Genomic DNA, 20,035 nt, shown 5'->3' on the forward strand with positions numbered 1-20,035 from the left:
CTGACGTCAGTTCAACATGCAGTGAAACAAATGCAGGCGCGGTAACGAGTTAGCTGATGAAAGTGAATTGAGCTCATGTTTCTGATGAGAGGACAGAGGAGAAGAATGGTGAGTATGCCATGACTGTATTGTCGTGTACATTGTACTAATGTGTACAGTGTTGTAGAAATGTGTATTATGCTGAATTTACTAAGCGTAACGTCACGGTTGTTGTGGGTTACAGGTAATTTCGCCACCCATGATGTGGTTGTTTTTCACCTCTATTAGCAACTTTTTTTGTTGCTGCCCATTGTTTTAATATCTGCTGTTAAATCAGAGTTTACAGTAGTTTTCTCCGCCTGTTTGGGCAGGTGGTACACAGACTTTAGCCACTTCCTACGACAGTTCCTAGCATAACTCTGCCCGACCTCAGCCTCTGCAGGGGTCTGAGTCGAGACAGCGCCTGCGCAGTGCGTACACAGGTGATCTCAGTTTGCCTGGTTAGACCTCTTCTCAGAAATGAATGGCCAGGTGCGCAACTCACATCGTCCTCACTCCTCGCCTTTGCAGCACATGTTAGCATGCATCTTTATTATTCTTGGAGTTACCTCCCTGTAGCTAGGTTTAATCAGCTAGAATAACAGAAAAAAACACCTGTGTTTGTGTGTCTGTGTGTGTGCGCGCAGGGCCTTTAATACAGTTGACAGCCACATGACGACAAACAGACGTGAAGGTCTTGTCAACCCTATTTTCCCCCTCGGGGATAAGTGGTTTTACGAGAAGTCAGAAACTAGGACAGTGTCCTATGAAGCTCTCCCACACAGCAGCCATCATTGCTGAGAGGAGGTGAGTTAATGATCCTGGTGCAGTGGGACATCTGCAGGCAGTGTCATGACCCCTAATGACCAGTAGGAGGCAGAGAGGTGGAGGGCCAGTGATGAATAAGCTGACAGTTTGAGGCAGTAGGACAGATGGTGAAATAAGTGGACAGAAATAATGCACAGTTTCATAGAAGCAGCTAATGTCACAGACATTCAGCATAATGAGCCATTTAACAAACGATAATGACCTTCATCTTCCTTCTGTTGACATTTAGGAGGTATAAAGCAGAAGTGAAGATAGCAGCCTCATACCTGTTGCACTAGCTGCGCTCAGACCGAAATGATGGTAAGTAAACACACAGCACATAAAATGTAAGAGCATGGTGTTACTGTTTTTGTATCTTTTAGATCAAGATTACCTTTTAAATACAATTTTAAAAAGTCAGTGTGAGCTCTGTGAAATAGGGTCATCAGGGTGTTACCAATGTGCGAGCTCTTTTATTTCACAGCTTCCTTCACAATGTGAGAATGTATTGAATCACATGGAGTAGTGCTGCATATCTAATACTGTGATTTAACCGACCTGTGTGTGATATAGCGCTGTGAAGGGTGCAGATTCAGTGTGATTCACCAGAACTTGAAGCAATTTAACAGCTTGCAAACTGTGACTGTCAAAGGCGTTGCGATTTAACCAGGGACATGGCTGTAGGATGGATGAATGGATGAATGGATGGAGGGCAAACTTGTAATCACCTGTCTAACATGATTGAAACCTGGAGTAGCAGATAGTGTTGTCTTAAGCTCGTCTTGTTGGATTTTGCTCTCCGGCCCTCGCCCATTTACAGGCCTAGATTTTAGCCATAAAAATTCCAACTCACGACAGAAAGCGTCAATTAGAGCATCTTATACAAGTTGTTTGACCTTCATACCTGCTGTGTATCATCATAAATGGAAATCATTAATGTGACTTGTGCTGAATATTAATGAGGCCCATGATATTATGTATTCAAATTTTTCAGTTGGTTATTGTTCATTTAACCTTGAATATTTCATCCTCTCACTCTTTCTCCTGGTTCTCATCATTAATTTGCTGCATACTTATCATATTACTGTCAATCGCCACAACACTGTTATTTTGATGTTTCCCCAAAATATATTTATTATGTTAACAAATGATTTTTCTCCAAATATCAAGCTTATTAGGTTCAGTTAGAGCATGTCACCCACTGAAATGTCACAGTGCTCAGGTTGTGAAAATCATCTAAAAAAAGAGGAAGTCAGAGTTCAACTAAAGGTTCATTCCACCAATTTTACATGTGAAGCCAGGGCTGAATTACCAACCGTGCAACAGGTGGCTGCCCAGTGGCAAGACTTTAAGACTTTAAATATTTCAGTTCATATTGAGCTCATCTGTCATAAAGTTGTGTTGTAGTAAATTGGTTTTTTTGTGTGTGTGTGTGTGTGTGTGTCAAGTAATTAACACAGAAACTCTCAGGCAAGGTAGTATTATTTCATCAGAGGAGTAGTGTAAAACTGCAACCAACAATTATGTTATCATTGTCTGACAGTTATTGTTATTAGAGAGTAATTGATTTAGTGCAAATATTGTCAGAAAACAAAGATTTATTATCCCCTGAATCACAAGTGAACACAACCAACAGTGACCAACAGTCAAAAACCCAAAAATGTTGAGTTTACTGTCATACAAAACTGGGAAAAGTAGCAAATATTCATATTTGAGAAGCTGGTACTGGTGAATAAGGGGTCAGTAGGGGTTTGGGGAGTCCTGTAATTATTACTTTTGTCATTTTTTTGTAAGTAGACACAGGACAGCTGATAGCCGTTTCTTTACTTTTGGGGATTTTAAAATAAAACAGAGACCAAAAACAAAAATGCAAGAAAGTAACAAAACTTGGCCAGCGTCTACATATAACCGTGTGCTTCTGATATGTTGTGCAGTTTGTATTCATGTTTGTATGTGTGTGCGTGTGTGTGTGTGCGGTCTGTGAAGCCCACAGGGTTGTTCTCTGCTTTTGTTCTGAAAGACAAAATATCATTGTCTTTTTTTTTTCCTTTTTACCCTCTTTTTTCATTTTATTTTAGTCTCAGTTCATGGCACCATCTGCCTTACTGAGCACATGCGTGTGTGTGTGTGTGTGTGTGTGTGAGAGAGAGAAAGAGAGAGAAAAAGTGTGAGTGTATTTGAAAAGCTAAGTGAGTGAGTAAGCTCTATACTGTATATGTGTGTCTGACCAGCTTACTATACTTATCATCTCACTGATCTCACTTTTTCCTCTTATTTCAATCGACAACGGCAGCGAGAGCCAAGTCCACACAATACATGCACATATACTGTAATAATAATCAAATTTTGAAATAGAAACCATCTCACTGCTCATGTGGGCTGAAAGCTGGCAATTATCACAATAATAATTTTAAGAAATTGAAGGGCAGGCAGAGGGAGGGGGAGGGAGAGAGAGCAGTTATTTGTGGAAAGCCTCGACTGCAAGGTGCCTCAAACATGACTGGAATATGAACAAGCTAACCCCCCCCCCACCCACCCACATACAGATACACAGCATCTATTAGGAAGAATGATGCTCTCTCTCGCTCTCTCTCTTTGTCATACACCAAAGAAAGTACAAATTACAGCTCTTTTGATGCCAGAAAGAATTCACATCTTTTTCAACTGGAAATGTGTGTTTGGCTACACAGTTGTTGTAATACAGTAATTAGAGCATGAGTGATAGTGGAATTGTTGGATTTTGTATACAAAACCATTTATCAGAATAATCACTGTGTCCTCTGTGAAGAAAGGTTATATATGTATTGCTAAAATCAATATGAACACTGAAGTAAACAAAAAGAACTGCTAACAGACCAAATGACATAAACAACTCTAATGTGTTAAGTAATTTAAGTAAGTAGTTTCTTCTGCCCAGTGCGTGTAGATACAGTATAAATGTACTAAAATGTTTTCTACATTTTTTTCTCAGTGATGTATTTCACAAATGGTGTAATCTAAATCAGTGCTACAATACTGTACCTACATATAATCAGCCTCCAGAAAGCCTGGAAGCAGGAGAAACATTTACAGCTTAACGAACTCCACTAATAGCCCTCTAAATTTATTAATTAAGATATTGTATATAATTTGTTCAATTCATAAAGAAATATATAACACAATGAAATCATTGATGCTGAAAGTACTGGTAGGCAGATTTTATTATCCTCAGGCACAGCCAGTGTATACTGTAGCTAGAATATGTAACTGTTACTAAGAAAGCAAGTAATCATTTTGTCGAACTATTCACGCAAAACATATGACACATTGAAATATCTAATAGTATACAGTATGAGGCAGTTACAGTGAACTCCCCCTCAACCAGCTACCACATTGAAATATAGTTTATACATGAATGTATCCCAATTATAATGTATAATTGGAATGGAGTATTGTACATTGATGTATGCTATTTGCTTATCTTATCTATAAGACTTATGTCAAAGGCATGTTACTATAGACAAAGTGTTTTACATCTGAACAATGTGCCAAGCGCCTGCAGCTGTGATGAACTACTATGTCATCTCACACCCTGCACAGTGCTCAACAAACCGCAATAACACTTTGTAAATTACCTCAAAAGCCATTTTCAGTTAATTCACCATGATAAACACATGCTGTCAGATTGATTCATGCTTTGTCATTCTTGGTTCAAATGACGTTTTTGGAACAAAACAAGAGCTACAATGCTAGGCAAGCAGAAAATAAAATAATAAATAAAAATAATTAAACATCTCACCTCCATCTGAGCTCACTGACTCTTTCTGAGATACACTTTGTGGTTTTCTTATCACAGCAGAGGTGGTTTGGTCAGGTCAGTCATACTTTGGAGTATATGTTTTTTTAGCTGTAGCTCATCACCCAGGGATAGACACAAAGATTGTAAATTCTGAGCTCATCCTTTCAGAGAATCAATGTTATTTTCTCTGTGGAGGCGACCGCGGTTTCAATCAGCATCACAATTTAAGTTCGGGTTAAGTGACAACACTGATGCAGCTGGTGCAGCTTTCTCTCAGCACAGCCTGGTAATCAGCCCGTCTTCCATCACTGACTGAGTGGACCAACACAAACACATGATACACATCAGGAGCCCATTATACATACACACACTCAATAATTTAAGCATAGACAGGTAGTACAGCAGTGAATCAAAGTGCAGAAGGGAGGGTATACAGACAGCATTCATTTTAATGAATTAAATTTCCATGCAGCAATGAAAAGGAAAAGGCTGTTTTTGAATCAGGTTGTGTGAGTGGGAAGGAAGCTGCCTCTGTAGAGTTGAGCAGAGGTAGCAACAAGGAGTGAGCAGGGTGAGAGGGGTCAGGAGTTTGTCTGTTTGTCTGAGCTGAACTGTTACAGAGGATGTGAAGATGCTCTCAGTGATGGCTGCTTAACACAGGAGGAGGATATTTTGACTGAATTCTTATGATTATCTGTCTGAGGAGCTTTTTTAAGACATGATGGGTGTTAACAGTTCATCTGAGTGAGTTGCTTTTGCACGTCAGTGATAGTTATTTGTTTTCTGTGGGTAAATAAGTGTGGGTTTTTATATTTGGGTTCTGGGTGTGTGCACATGACAAAGCAGTTACATAGATTCTCCCCAACAAACTGTCTGACCAGCTGTACTCAGCAGGATATTAGGCACTTAAGCTCCAGTCCATAGTCACATCCATATTAAAAATACTGACACTTGTTGTCAGTTTGCATTGATGACTTTCTCCAACCCCTTGAAGCTACAATGCTTTACACTTCATTTTGATCTGATTTGTGGTGTGCGTTTTGTTCATTGTTTGTAGCATTCTGAGTCTACCCATTCTTAGGACTCACATTTCTATACCAATGAAAAAGGTGCATGCACATGCTGGATGTGATGCAGAAGACAAAATCATGCACACATTTCACATAATGTGGAGAAAATGGGCGGGGGGGGGGTTGTCTTATCAAAAGACGTACTGTAGTTGTCTTTTTCTGAACAATGGTTCTAGTGAGAGTTGATCTTCATTTTTTACAGTATGGCCACTCAAGGAGTATTTGCTTCCCCCACTGTTCAATATGCAATTGATAAATTGAACTCTGGGACTCACAATCATAAAAACACACCTGTTACTACCAGTGTTTCCAAATCAATTTGGGTGAAATCTTAAGGATTAGAATTTAAATGAGAGCAGAGTTATTTTTGTTTTCCTGAAAGCAGTAGAAGCTTTAATGTATTAATGCATCCATCGATCCCTCCATTAGTTAGACTACTTAGCCTTAAGGGTCGCGGGGGCGGGGGGGCTGAGCCAATCCCAGCTGGCACTGGGCAAGAGGCGAGGTACAGCCTGGATAGATCACCAGTCTATGTAGTCATGCAGCTGTTGTTAATAGATAATCTGAGCTTCTGAGTCAACCTGACAGAATGAACTGAAAGACTGACATTTAGTTATACCAACTACACCAATTAAATCCTTCTTCCAATTAAGATAATCATAATATGGTACCATTATAGTTTTTGTTAGAGTCTGGACATTTAGTCAGTGAAGTTAAGATTGGATAATTGGGATAAATGTAAACATACTGAGCAAAATCCATGTGGTTTCTCCCTGAGCCACAAGAACAGATTAAAAAACCATAATGAAGCTTTTGTTTTAGCCCATTAACTATAAATTGAGTGCACTTAACATCACTCAATTGATTTTCTACTCTTAGCAGCAGCCTTCAGTTCATATCAGTAAAACACTAATATCAGCTTGCAGACACTTGAAACGTGTTTTGACATACAAACAAATCCATATTATTTTGTTGCACACTTCCAAACGCCAACCTTCCTTGTGCTGAGTTCAACTTACGGAATCTCTGACATTCATCTTTTGAAGTGGTTCATTCGTAATCTACGTCGTCAGAAAATCAGAAACATCAAAGAAAACTCAAGCGCGCTGTGAATCTGGTCGCTCCGTGAATTTAAAACGTTGTTGGTCAGCAGCAGTTTTCACGTCTTGAGTGTTTGCATGTTCTGCTAACACTGAATCCACCAAGACAGAGTTTTGAAACAGTCCCTGCAGCTACATCATCAACTCATGACCAGTAACACTGACAGGATAATTAAAATGATGCATGTTCACTGTGATGGATTGCTTATTTGAAGCAAGTTTTAAAACAAGGGAAAGGTAATTTTCATTGAGTTGCCTGGAAGGAAGAAAACCCATCAAAAACCTGCACCGCGCTTTGGAAAATGGTTGGCAGTAATGTAAAGTAGAAATTATTTATAATAAATTATGCAAAATAAATTAAAATTTTGGGCGCAGTGTAAACTTCAGCAGATTAAAAGTTTACCATAAAAGTTGCATTTTGATTTTGTGTGTGTGAATCTGTGGTCATTGTGGATTTATGGGACGTCACTTTATGGTCACGTAGACGTCGGAAGATGGTGACATACAAAGAGGAAGCTGAGGATTTATTGATGATTCACTTTTGCCTGTTGTTGTCTGTCAGAGATGTGTGTATCTGACTGCCTGGCCTTTGTCCTGCCAGCCTCAAACTGAGATTAATGTTGACTCTCTGTTAATAACCACTGCAATTCACACTGCAGGGAAATGTCACCAGCAAATTGCTCTGTGAACGTCCTTTGACCGTGCTTTGTTTCTGATCAGGCATGTCTGTGGGTGTCTGGGTGTGAGTACATGTGTGAATGAGCAGCAGCAACACAACAGATTAAAACAAACACTGAAAGCAAGGATAGCTGCATCACATACTACACATAAAACAGATTTTATGATTTTATTTGATCTGGTGTATTTTTGTAAATGCAGCCTTTTAAGCAGTTGGAACCACATGAAATCTGGTTTGCTTCATACAGACGAGAGATTGATCTGAAATAATAATCCTCTCTTGCTCTGCTTTGCCTCAGTCAAGAAGAGTCACTGGGACTAGACTTTACAGAGGAAAAAGCTGCTCAGAGATTTTGTCCTTATTAGCAAGACACTTGCAAATATACCCAAACATTCCCACACACACACACACACACACACACACACACACACACACAAAGTATCAGCTAATATAAGCTGCTGTCTAACTGTTGACATTGTAGAAGAAACTTTCAAAGCCACAAATGGGCAAGAGAGCACCCACAAAGAAGTGTTTACCAGAGTCCAGGCTGCTTCACACCACACCACACACTCACACACACACACACACACCAGCACCAGCTGAGATACCAACAGACCCAAACCTCCTCTGAATAGACAAACACACCCGACTCAGACTGTGAAATATGTTCAAGCTTTGTTTTGGTCAGAGAGAGGCTCAGCAGCAGAGAAGACAAAACCCTCAGTCACATCGTGATATCTTTATCTCACTGACTTTGTCGTCTCCCACCTCCTCATTCTGCCTAATAATAATAACAATTTATTTTATTGTTCCGAATGTTCAGTCTGTCTTCAGGCGGCTTTCAGCCTAAACCAAGCAACAGAGGATCACTGAGGAGGAGGATGTTGTTTTCCACTCCCTTTATCATCAGTGATGAAGATGAGGATGTTGTCCACTCCCTTCATCTTCACAATGCTCATTACCATCTGGCCACACACACACACACACACACACACACACACACACACACACACACACACACACGTGGGACTCCTTCAGAGTGAATTTAAAATGGTTTACAGTCACAGAAATTAGTCACCAGCTCTTACTTGAGCGAGCCCTGACTAAGAATCCCGAATAAAACATTTGAGATTCTCTTTCATTCTCTGCAGAGCTGTGTGTGTCCAGATGGAAATGTGCAGTGTGATGATTAAGGCTCTGGTCATTGCGTCTGTCCAGAATAAAGCTTTCCTTATGTTCTTGAATATCTGTTCATACTTGAGATGCATAATTGAGAACATTTCATTTTAAATAGTTCTAAAGGGACGTTTTTTTAGCAGCATCAGTGGAACGTTAACCACACAAAAGTTACTCTGTGTTCAATGGTTTTAAAGTTTTGGAAAACAACAGCTCTAATCAGCTGGAAACATGCTGCTGGCAATCAGCAATCTGCAGAGCACACAACACAACACAGCTGCAACTAAAGTGCATTTGTATGGAAATTATAGATTTTGGTTGCTGATTTGCATATGCAGTGTTTGCCCAGTCAGCAGCAACATGGAATCCGTAATGGTCCTGTTTAAAACAGAGGCTAAAGTCGAAAAACAAAAAACATTAAGGCCTTGAAAATATGTTTTCTCAACAAGCATCTCACCGTGAGAGACAGAATAACTGCACATATCTTTGTTTCTGGTGATCCTTTAAATTTTTCTTGACACCTTACAATAGATATTGTCTTTGTAAGGACACTGTGTGTGATGTGCAATGAAATTAGTAAACTAACCTGATGTTCTGTCTTTGGACCTGTTTACATGACAGCGTTTTTTCATAAAACTGTAAACCGTTGGGGCAGTTTGGCCTTTCATTCACATGCCATCTGCTGGCTTGGCATGCATACTACTGTGTTTTCAATTGTTTTTTTGCAGATCAGTGTGAGTGAAGATCTTTCTCACAATGTTGTCTAAACTTTTTTAAAATGCAGAGACTTTTACATTTTTAGCAAAACTGCCGTTGTGTAAAAAGGGCCTTTGTCCTTGTCCATCTGTCTATGTCCTCCACAGTAATCCTAATTACTGTGCTGTAAATGAAAATTATCAGTAATTGCTTCCTCTTTGGCACCATTGTACTGAATCCCATTCTAACCTGATTGCTACTCTGATTTGAGTGCATCTCCAACATGGAGCAGGTATGCTTCTTCTGCACTAGTCAACACCTCACCAACAGTGAGGACAGCACCTTCTCCTCTCACGTTTGCCAATCTATCACTCTTTTCTGCTTCTCTTCCATTCCCCTCGCACCTCTGTTCTTCCCTCATCACCCCTCCATCCTCTCCTCTGTCGCTCTGCTTTTTGTCAAAGGAATAAGATTGTCAGACGAGATTCAGAGTGATAGGATTTGAACAACATCACTCACACACACACACACACAACCTCACAACCTCTCTCACTCCCATATACTTCAAGTCAGAGGCACGCAAATGCTGGGGACACACTCACTTCCCCCCAGATGCACCCGGTTACCGTGGCAACCCCCGATGAGGAAATGGAGTGGCTCTGTGCCTGTGTTTGTGCATGTGTGTTTAGCTCAGAGCTTCTCATTTAGCAATAATTGAATGTGAAGGAGGAAGAATGGAGGAAAGACTTGAGACTGTTTGTGAATGTGGTATTGAGTTTACAAGGCTGTATGTATGTGTGTTTGTGTGTGTGTGTATGTGTGTGTTGTTCTTATCTTATATCCTGGTGGTGACTTTACCCTGAGTGCACACTAACCCATGAGGACTTATATCACTGTGGGGACAAAAACTGGTAGACTTCTTTAGAGTAAGACTTTGTTTTGGGGTTAAGGATAGGCATTTAGTTGTGATGGATAAGGTTAGAGTAAGAGGCTAAGGAATGCATTCAATGAGTGTCCCCACTCAGATAGTGGAACAAGTCTGTTTAGGGCAAGGAAACAAGCTTGGATGTTTTAGGAATAAAGCAGAAGTAAATTACATGTCCAGAATCGATAGAAGATGACACATTCCCGCTGTGTACCAGCCCGTTTGCAGCTCATACCCCTTACTGCTGTACTAAATTTAAACCCGGGCTTCCCACGCAACACAAGCAGAGCTGAGACAGAAACACACATATGTAACGACAGCTTTACCCGACCATGCTGTGATATCAAACTCCCTGTGCATCCACATCCCACAGGCCTACATGTTGCCACATTACATTTAGGGCCAGAGTTTAATGGGTAAGCCACAGGCCCAAAAGCACATACCCTGACCTACATCTCAGGCCTTATAGAGGGATCATGTGATGACTCATACACATACACGCAGAAGAATGGTATTAAACGCCCAGAGTACATGGCATTAGTTGTGATGCGATTAAGTCACGGTTGACCTAGTATACATGAAACTTTAATGAAGAGGAATAATGATATCAGGCCTCATGTCTGGGAAACTAAAATCAATATTTCTCTACATGAAGCCAGTTTTCCTCTAAAACCATGAGCCAGGATGACTAAGAGTTGAATCTGCACAGTCATCATGACAAAAATCACCAGAGACGCCACAGTCTAATGTAATTAAGTATCAGCTTGCATAATGTAATTCAGTTACAGCTGACCTGGTGAAGATTTAATGTAATTGAGTCTGGATGAGAAGGAATGATTGATTATTGGTCTTAACCTTATTGTTTTTCTATGTAAACTCTAGGATTTCATCTGGATTCAAACGTGGCGCTGAGGGGAATAAGCACACTCTTCAACAGAGGCTCAGTGACACTGCAGGCTGTGTAAGGACCTTTCCAGGTTAGACTCGATCAGCAGGGGATCAGGAGGGAAAGTGTTCACACTTAATGTGGGAGCTCAACAGTAAAGTTAGTCTCTCATCCAGGCACCAAGATACAGTAAACATACATCATCTTGCCACATCAGAAAACACCAGAAACAAGCCTTTAACCTGCTACTGGCCCCTTGGTCACATCTTGGTGATGAATGGTGTTCACGCTTAAAGCACAACCTAGTGCCGGCTAAGAATCTTGTTTTTGCTGTCCTCCAGTGGTTTAACGTCTCATCGTGCTGCAGGGATGTAGAAGTGTACTCTGTGACGTTGTCACTAGTGGGTGTGGTTACAGGCACAACAGTGGCTCAGCTTGTAACATGGCGCAGGGCAAAATCATGGAAACTGTGTTTAATAGTATTTTTAGTATTCATGTTGGAGAGGCGGCAGCTTGAGGCAAAAATTTAGCATTTCTTTATTTTGTACACAATATTTTCCAACTGGTTTTGGAAAAAGAAGTTTTGCGTACTGACTATGCATGGCAGAATGAGACCGCAAAGCATCATCAATGCTTCACTTCTCCAGCTTGCTCTAAAACCCAAAGGCAACGTTTTAATTATAATTTGATTTACTGACCCAACAAATATACCCCTAGGAATTTGGAATCGAGTCTTTCTCTCACCATTAGTTTCATTGCCAATTGTCAGATGGCAAAAATCCCAGATTCAACACAGCGCCCAAATCCTAAGTATTCTTGGCTCGAAGCTGGGCTTTCCACCAAATTTAATGGATATCTGTTCAGATGTTTTATAGAGATCCCTCTGGCAGAGGGACAGGGAAAAATCTAATGGGGCCAATAGGGCTTCTAATGTCTCTCTCTGTGTGCTGTGGAAATAAAAGGTATGACTGGGAGGAAGTGACTGAAGGGAACAGCAAATGTTGAACTCCCCCTGCTGGTGTCAGGCTCCTGTGTTGTTATATTGTATGAGATATGGCAAAGTAGATTAGCACAGTGTTCTTAGAAACTGGGTTGTGCAGGTCATGCATGACCTGTCTGAGTGTAACTCACTTAAAGACAAGGGCTGTGGTAAAAAAAAAAAAAGTTTTTAAAAAAATCTCCTTTCCTAACCTGCTTTTCCTTGACCTTGATGGAAAATGTCATGAGGTCAAGGAAAGGTGTGAAGGAGAACCACAGTATTTAGAGAATCTAACTGCACTCACTTGTTCCAGAGTGTGAGAGTTGAAGGTAAGCTGACAGTGTGGTATTCACATCCAGGAGAACAGCAGCCTGAATTTATCAGGGCAACACAAAAATCCAACGGCCCAAGACAACCCTAGAGTTTTTGGGTGGGTAATTCAAAGTAGGACAGATGAAGAGACAAAACGTCCACAGAAAGAACACATTATATTAGGCCTGATTTTCTGCATCCGTGCGTGAAAATCTCAAACTACACACAAGTCATTATAAGAGGTATAATTAAAAAGTTGAAACCAGCGTACCAAAATCTTTTTTTTAATGAAGTAGTAACATACAATATAAAAATGACTGTATACAGAAAAATAAAAAAAAAACTATGTTATCATTACAACAAGAAATGCTGTGACTCTCCATGATCATTGTACAGTTTGTTGACAGAGATGCCTGTTCTGATAAATGTTTTGCTACAGTATGAGATACTTTCTAAAGATATCAGGCTCCTGTGCATTCTGTCACAGTGATTCATTTTGAGCATTTCCTGGGCAGCAGCTCATTTTTTCACTGTTGATCGCACAGGACACACCACCAGCTCCTACAAGGTTCTTGTTTATTAAGGTATAATAAACACGTATAATCCCTACTTTGAGTATCATCCTAGTTAAGAAGAGCAACAAATTCAAAGATGTTTCAAAAACTCAAACAAAATATTTGACTGCAATGCGCGTGTAAACGTTCATCCTCGTGATTATGACTGTTTTTGTGTTTACCCAGGCCGCCTACATGGGCGGGTGTGTGTGCTGCGTGGAGGAGGGCGAGGCGGCAGCAGAGGATGATGAGAGCGAGGGAGGAGGGGGCTGAGGGGCGGTGGTGGAGGAGGAGGAGGTGGAAGTGGTGGTGGCAGTGGCAGCGCAGCCGATGATGATGATGATGTCTCTATCTTGCTGCTGTGTGTGATGAAGCGCAGGCGCAGCTTCATGGCTGGACGCAAAGTCATGATGATTTTCTCCACCTAGAGAGGGATGGAGGCAGACGGATGGACAGAGGAAGAGAGAGAAATACACAGATGTTGACAAAAGGATAATTCAGTAAGATAAGGAGGAAAATAGGGAACGTTAGGAAAAACAACAAATGCCAGCGACATGACGTTGATCATGTTTAAACTGACCTGTGGAGTTAATTCTCTGAAGCACTTAGTTTTGAATCACAGCCCCCAAATATACAAAATGTAGAGTCTGGGTAAAGACTACTCTCAGTGTACAACAATGGCTTTGTCTATTAAATTAGTGATTTGAAAAGTCGATATAAAAGAACACTTGTTTAAGCCTCAAGCACAAAGTGAAGCTACAGTTTCATCTCCTAATTAACTCTGTGTCAGGGCTGGACACTGGTGGGGACTTGTCTTGCTGCACAGGAGGTGACAGGTTCAAACTAAAAATGGAAACACAAAACTGTCTCCTGAGGAGCAGCGAGTTCACAAATGTCATCTTAATTGAAAGCTAGGTGATGAAGGACTCCATTTGTCTTTATTTCTAGTATGTATAACAGTTGTGTTTTGTCAGTTTTATTTTCTGTTATACTCTATTATTTTCATTATGGTCTACCTGTTCAAACATGCTCGTGTACTCAGACTGACAGCTATAATGACACAATAATAAAAGTCGATTATTGAATTTCAAGTTGATGATTAAAGCTCACCTGTTCCTTCACACTGTCTCCAGTGTACATGTATTTAATGTGATAGAGGAAGTCACATATTGGGTCCATGTAGCTCAGATGTTGACAGTGTTGGTCGACTGCCTGGAGCATCTCATAGAAGGCCACACCAATCTGAAACACGTGAACACACAGGAGTACATGAAAAACAAAAATACAACTATAATCACAGCTGAAACTTAAATGCTTAAAACTGAAGCTAAAGGAAACCTTGTAATGCATAATTACACATTTTTAGTTGTAATAATTATTAAACCTATTATCTAAAGCGTCTAAACTTGTGTGTACCTCCAACATGCATCGTGTCCTCTCCTGCTGGAAGCGCTGCAGGAACGGCCCCACCAGGTGATACACGTAGAGTAACTGGAACTCTGTCTGGACGATGGGCTTCAGAGTCTCTGACAGGAATCTACACACACAGACAAATGTGTGATGACATGACAATCTGTGAGCTCAGACAACAAGAGACGAGACTAACAAGCCAGCAACTGGGGAAGACTTCCTTACTTGGGGATCAGAGACAGCTGTCCGATGGATGAGTGATGCCAGACGGCGTGTGCTAATGCGAGCACATAACTGCAGTTCATCTCACTGTAGCTCTGGTGGCAGGCTGTGAAGTCCAGCAAGGCGAAGGGATAGCCTGCCCACTCTGTCTCTGATGTCAGGGCCGGCGAGCCGATCACAGACACGATGCGGTCGTGGAGAACGATCCAGTAGGGCTCCTGAGAGAGGACAGGATATGAGAGAGCAGAGGTGGTCATGGTGAACAAACTCAATGTGACTTTATCAAATGGTAAAAGACCATGGTGACCTTTTGTGAGCATTTTTCTTACAGGAAGTGCAGTGATCACAAGTCCAATGGCATTCATCCAAGCTGTGATGTTCTCTCTGGGAACCAGGGGTTGGCTAAAAGGTAGGAGGAGAAAATAATTTAATACCTACATGAATGGTTCAAATGCTTTCTAAATGTTCTAATTATGCACACACAACTCCCAGATTGCTAAAATAATATTACCCCTTTTCCTTAAGCACAAATCTAGGGTCAGTTTTTCCCAGAACAATCGGAACAATTATCAACCATACCTCTTCAACACAACGTTGAGCAGAGCGTTACCGACATCTTTCCCCGGCACTGCCAAAGCCATCAGCTCCACACAGGTGACGTGCAGGGCGTGGGCTGCAGGGTTGGGGAACTCATTGAACCTCCAGTCACAATTGGGGAAAGGACCAGGTGACTTTCCCGCCATCGGTGAGACAGAGTTAAAGAGTTTACTAGCAGCTGGGAAATGTTGTGTCCCCTCTTTAATTATACACCCGGTCTCTTTATGTAACACTGTTCACCTGTCAACACATGACCCACTTCGACAGATTCCACCTTGTCTTCTATTGTAACAACCCCACTGGCTGTACTTAAATAAACTGGGATTAAATTAACTGCAGATGTACAAACAATTACTGTCTCACATGAAAGCAAAGAGGCATTAAGGGAGACTAGAAGTATCAGCACCAAGGTAAATATATTATTCTGGTGATTTTCTGTTAGCCAGCATCAGGGTAATGTTGTTACACAGAACAGTGATAGATCCATCTACCAATAGGCTGAGGCATCACTGCTAGATGCCATAGAATGACATCTAGTGGTGATGCTGCAGATTGCAACCAACTGAATACCCCTCTTATATCTGTCCATAGATCCCTCTAAATCCTACACACTGGTTCTTTAAATGAAGGATATTGTCCACCAGGCGTCCAATCAGCTTGCAGTAGTAAGTGTCATCAGGGATCCACACGTTGTCCTCTCTGGGGTTCATGCCAAACTTCAGATAGGTCTCACTGAGGCACCAACCTGGGGTACGGTTGTCCTGTAAAAACATTAAAGCAGTTTTAAAAAACTGCTGCCAATCAAACTATAAAAGGGGGAATCTCTGTCAGTGATATCTGCAAACCTTCAGTGAGGACATGATGGCGTGCACCAGTTTTCTCTTCAGGTTGGTTCGGTCTCTCAGGTGTCGTTCGTAGTAGTGAAGTGTGTTGTACAGGTAGGTGACCGGACGGTCTGCACACAAACAGTCGACACAGATCAGTCTACACAACCAAAGGCTTACAAATTCAAATCCCAGGAGACGGCCCTTCTTCCCTTTATCACATTTCATGTATTCATTATTTTTCTTTCTGCTTGTCTTTCTACATAGCCCTACATTTTCAGGCAGCCTTTCTCACCGTGGAACTTGTACAGCCCTCCCAGATGATCCAGTAGCGTTTCCAGAGACTTGGAGACAGGAAGGAGTTCCAGGAAGCGGTGGATGACGATGTCAAAGACAGGCAGGAAGCGCAGACACACGTTGCCAAAGTAGATTGGCAGGTACTGAGGCTGGAGCTGCATGGGAGGGTTGACCTGGTCCGCAAGACCCTCAAAGTACAACTTCTCTGGGTATTTCTAGTAAAACAACAAATACTTCTTTAAGTGAGCGACATTGTAATAATTACAATGTAAATTTGTGTTTTCCTCTAAAAGGTGTTTTTTTTTTTTTTTTTCCTTAATGTGTACCTTGTGGTAGCTCATGTGTTTGTTGTGCCAGTCACTCTGCAGCCAGTGCTCGGGGGCGTTCTCCTTGACAAAATCATTGACTCGATTTCTGAAGTCGTTCGGCTTCAGCAGCAGCAGCTGGATTATGAAGTAGCAAACCTGAGCCTCGTTGCCCTCATGGCTACGCATCGCCTGGAAGGAGAAGAGAAGAGCAGGATCACACACAATCCTTATTTACAGGAGGAGTAAAGAGAAGTATTTCATATGCCTGTGTCGTAATAAGTAACCCATTATAGTACAGGAGTTACTGTATGCGAGTTTGCCCTTACCAGACATAGAATGAGTCTGTCCAGTGTGACTATGTTGTATTTCCAGACCATGTCATTGAGGATTTCGATGCACTTGTTGAGCTGCTGTCCGCCAGCTGAGGTCGAGAACTCGTAGACAAGGAAGTCTGCAAATGTGCGCACGTGAGCCACGAGCGCACGAGCCCCGATACGCTCCAAAACCCTGAGGGACACAAAGTCAGGCTACAGTCAGGCTTTTCCCACTGGATCAATTATCTACAGATGTTGTCTAGAGACACCCCCCCTCTACATCAGTGGCGAGATACATCATTACCACCCACTCAATGGGGTCTGAGATACTGAATGTAATGTGGATATATGATCAGGATCAACCCTCATTGCTTTCACTGATGTTCACTGGTGTGAAAAAATAAAACACTGAGCCCAATCTGTGTAGAAGTGACTGTATATAACACATACATATCTGTATATTTAGTTTATATGTAACCGTTGGAACTTAATATAGACCAGCCCACCTGAAGCCAATCTGGTTAATGTGGTCCGTCTCCAGTAGCATCTTCCACAGCAGACAGAGGAAGAGTGGAGGTGAGCCCTGCATGGAGAAGTGGGTGATGATGTCGTTCTCATTGGCCATGGATTTCCACTTCCTGTACTCCTCTTCCACGTTCTTCTTCAAGTTGAAACGAGACTCCTGAGGAACGTTGTTCTGCTTGAAGAACGCCTGAAGAGAAGGGAGGGGTCGGACTCATGAAAACATGATTAAAGAAAATAATTTAAGTCTGATTCAAGAAAAAATAAAAATACACTCTGTCAATGCCAAAGTGACCATATCTGTACCTGTAGAGGAGCAGGGAAGCAGGACAGGGTGTGTGAGGCCCAGTTATGAGGCGTGAAGTTCATTATGGTCTGGAGAATGTCTTTACACCAAGTCCCATGGATGGAGTCAGACCCTGTGAAAAAATCTACACACAGACACAGAGCAGGGAACAGGGCCAGACAAGTCAAACTTAAAGATAATTGATAGAAACAAATAAGAAAGAAATGAGTAAAAGAAAGAGACGCAGAGCAACCAAGACCCCAAGAAAAGAAATATCTAAAGAAGTAAAAATCCAGAGTTGAGTGCTACCAGTGACGTGTGTGGCTCTGGCCAAAGTGAGGATCAGGGCTCGGTTCAGTTCCTCAGACTCGGCTGACAGAACCGTCTTTGGGTCGTTGAGGAAGCGTGTGAACTGGGGTTGAACCTCCGAACTCCCCAACGCTGTGATGAGACGCAGAGCTGTGCTCTCAACACTGAAGAGAGAGGCACAGAGACACAGAGAAAGAACAGCTAGAGACACCATCGACAGCCTTTAGGTTACTTACTTTAGGTTACCCACTGCAAGCATGTTAGGTATATGTGAATGTGTGTGTGTGTGCACATTACCACAGATGCAGCTGATTCTGGTTGGTCTGGGGTACGGCAGCCAGACTGTGCAGATGACTCAGGAGCTGGACTCTGTAGTGCGGCTGGATGTGGTGCATCCTGTAGCTGAACATCTCCAGCAAAGTGTGAAGGATTCCCCACGCATGAGACTTAAACACGTTGGGCAACAATTGGCCTGAACAGACAGTTTGTGTCACATTATTCAGCTTGTGTTTGAGTCAGTCTGCTCAAAATAGAATAAATGTTACTGTGTATCCACCAACATAAACTGGCAAAGAATCAGCAACCTACATTAAATTTTCCTTTAAAATCAACCTTTAAACAGGCAGACAACATTATTAGTAGAGTAAAAAATAACATTCAAGAGTTTCTGATTTGTCTTAATTATTTTCTATTCATGGTACTATTCATGGCCTCAGTACCTCTAAAACCAACCTCCAGCCTAAGATGCCTCAGTAAATATGGTTTGATTTAAACTTGTGATTTTAATTTGTATAATTCTAAGATAAAAGAGTTTTACACTGGTTAACGATATGAAGTGTAAACAAGACAAGTTGACTGATGATTAATGATTAATGATCTGTGCTTCTAAAAAGCATGAGAAGTGTGTTTGTGTGTGTGTATGCTTTGTGTGCTGAACAATGTGGCAGTATTATGCTAAAATGGGGTCAAATTTCACTTTCTGTATTTCTGCATCTGACTAACTCCTTTCCAGCACAGTGGATATTTTCAGTTAATTCAAATGTACTCACTGATGAATCCTTTGATGCCCAGTGACTCAATCTCCATATAGACCAGCAGTCTGCTGTATGTTTCTACCAGTGCAGGGGCCAGGGCGATGCTGGATTTGGCATGAGCCAACTTTATCACCCGTGTGGCAATGCTGTGGATCAGACTATAGACAAGACAGGCAGACTGAGACTCATATAGAGGCAGAGAAGAATGGTGAAATGTATATAAGAAGTTATCTTTCTGTGAAATTCACTGTCTATCCTTCTTAACAGTCTCTATACATATACCATAATTTCCGGACTATAAGCCGCTACTTTTTTCACATGCTTTGAACCTTGCGGCTTAAACAATGATGCGGCTAATTTATAGATTTTTACGGGCTAACGAGCTTCATGCCGCAAAAACATTTAGACACCTGCGGCTTATAGACAAGTGCGGCCTGTATATGTACTTTTTTTTTTTCTTTTTAAATTTAGTGGGTGTGGCTTATATTCAGGTGCACTCAATAGTCCGGAAATTACGGTACTCAAGAATCTTATTTTTCATCTCCATTCCCTGTTTCCTCTACCTCATCTTTGCATGTACTGTGAGTGAATCCAGCAGATTCATGGGCAGTGGGGTGACAGATCCTGATGCCATACAGTTGGTGCCAGGAAGGTTGATCCTCATAGATCCATTTCCATAGATGGTCTCTACTAGGACGCCCATTGGCAGAGTGAAGCACTCGGAGTTTGTGCTGTAGGCGTTACACAGCAGGGCGATCTTATAGTCAGACATGCCCAGAGTCTTGTTACGCAGCGACTGTTGGAGAAACCTAACAGACAGGAGAGATGGAGGCAGGGTCGTCATGAACTATATGAACTGTATGAATTCCTGCTTAGATTACATTTGTGGTACACACTTAAGAGTAGAGAGCAAACCACACATTTCATGGTTC

At 41.6% G+C, this 20,035-nt stretch overlaps 1 protein-coding gene and 1 long non-coding RNA gene across 2 annotated transcripts in view; one reads left to right on the top strand and one right to left on the bottom strand.

Moving 5' to 3' along the window:
* Positions 1-14,101, top strand: LOC108896826 (uncharacterized). The gene is made up of 4 exons (XR_001963191.2): positions 1-108; positions 1,076-1,146; positions 11,132-11,226; positions 13,167-14,101. It is a non-coding gene; the product is annotated as an uncharacterized LOC108896826 (long non-coding RNA).
* med23 (mediator complex subunit 23) overlaps positions 13,172-20,035 on the bottom strand; it is a 15,966-nt gene continuing 9,102 nt past the window's right edge. The window contains 18 exon segments of the mRNA XM_018696072.2: positions 13,172-13,303; positions 13,306-13,404; positions 14,091-14,222; positions 14,397-14,517; positions 14,616-14,830; positions 14,942-15,014; positions 15,192-15,357; positions 15,844-15,970; positions 16,055-16,164; positions 16,329-16,545; positions 16,657-16,827; positions 16,965-17,145; positions 17,459-17,664; positions 17,781-17,905; positions 18,070-18,233; positions 18,367-18,541; positions 19,119-19,261; positions 19,667-19,912. Coding sequence (XP_018551588.1) covers positions 13,172-13,303; positions 13,306-13,404; positions 14,091-14,222; positions 14,397-14,517; positions 14,616-14,830; positions 14,942-15,014; positions 15,192-15,357; positions 15,844-15,970; positions 16,055-16,164; positions 16,329-16,545; positions 16,657-16,827; positions 16,965-17,145; positions 17,459-17,664; positions 17,781-17,905; positions 18,070-18,233; positions 18,367-18,541; positions 19,119-19,261; positions 19,667-19,912 — 2,803 coding nt within the window.

This window comes from Lates calcarifer, linkage group LG7_1 (genome assembly GCF_001640805.2).
Source record: "Lates calcarifer isolate ASB-BC8 linkage group LG7_1, TLL_Latcal_v3, whole genome shotgun sequence".
Lineage (NCBI taxonomy): Eukaryota > Metazoa > Chordata > Actinopteri > Centropomidae > Lates > Lates calcarifer.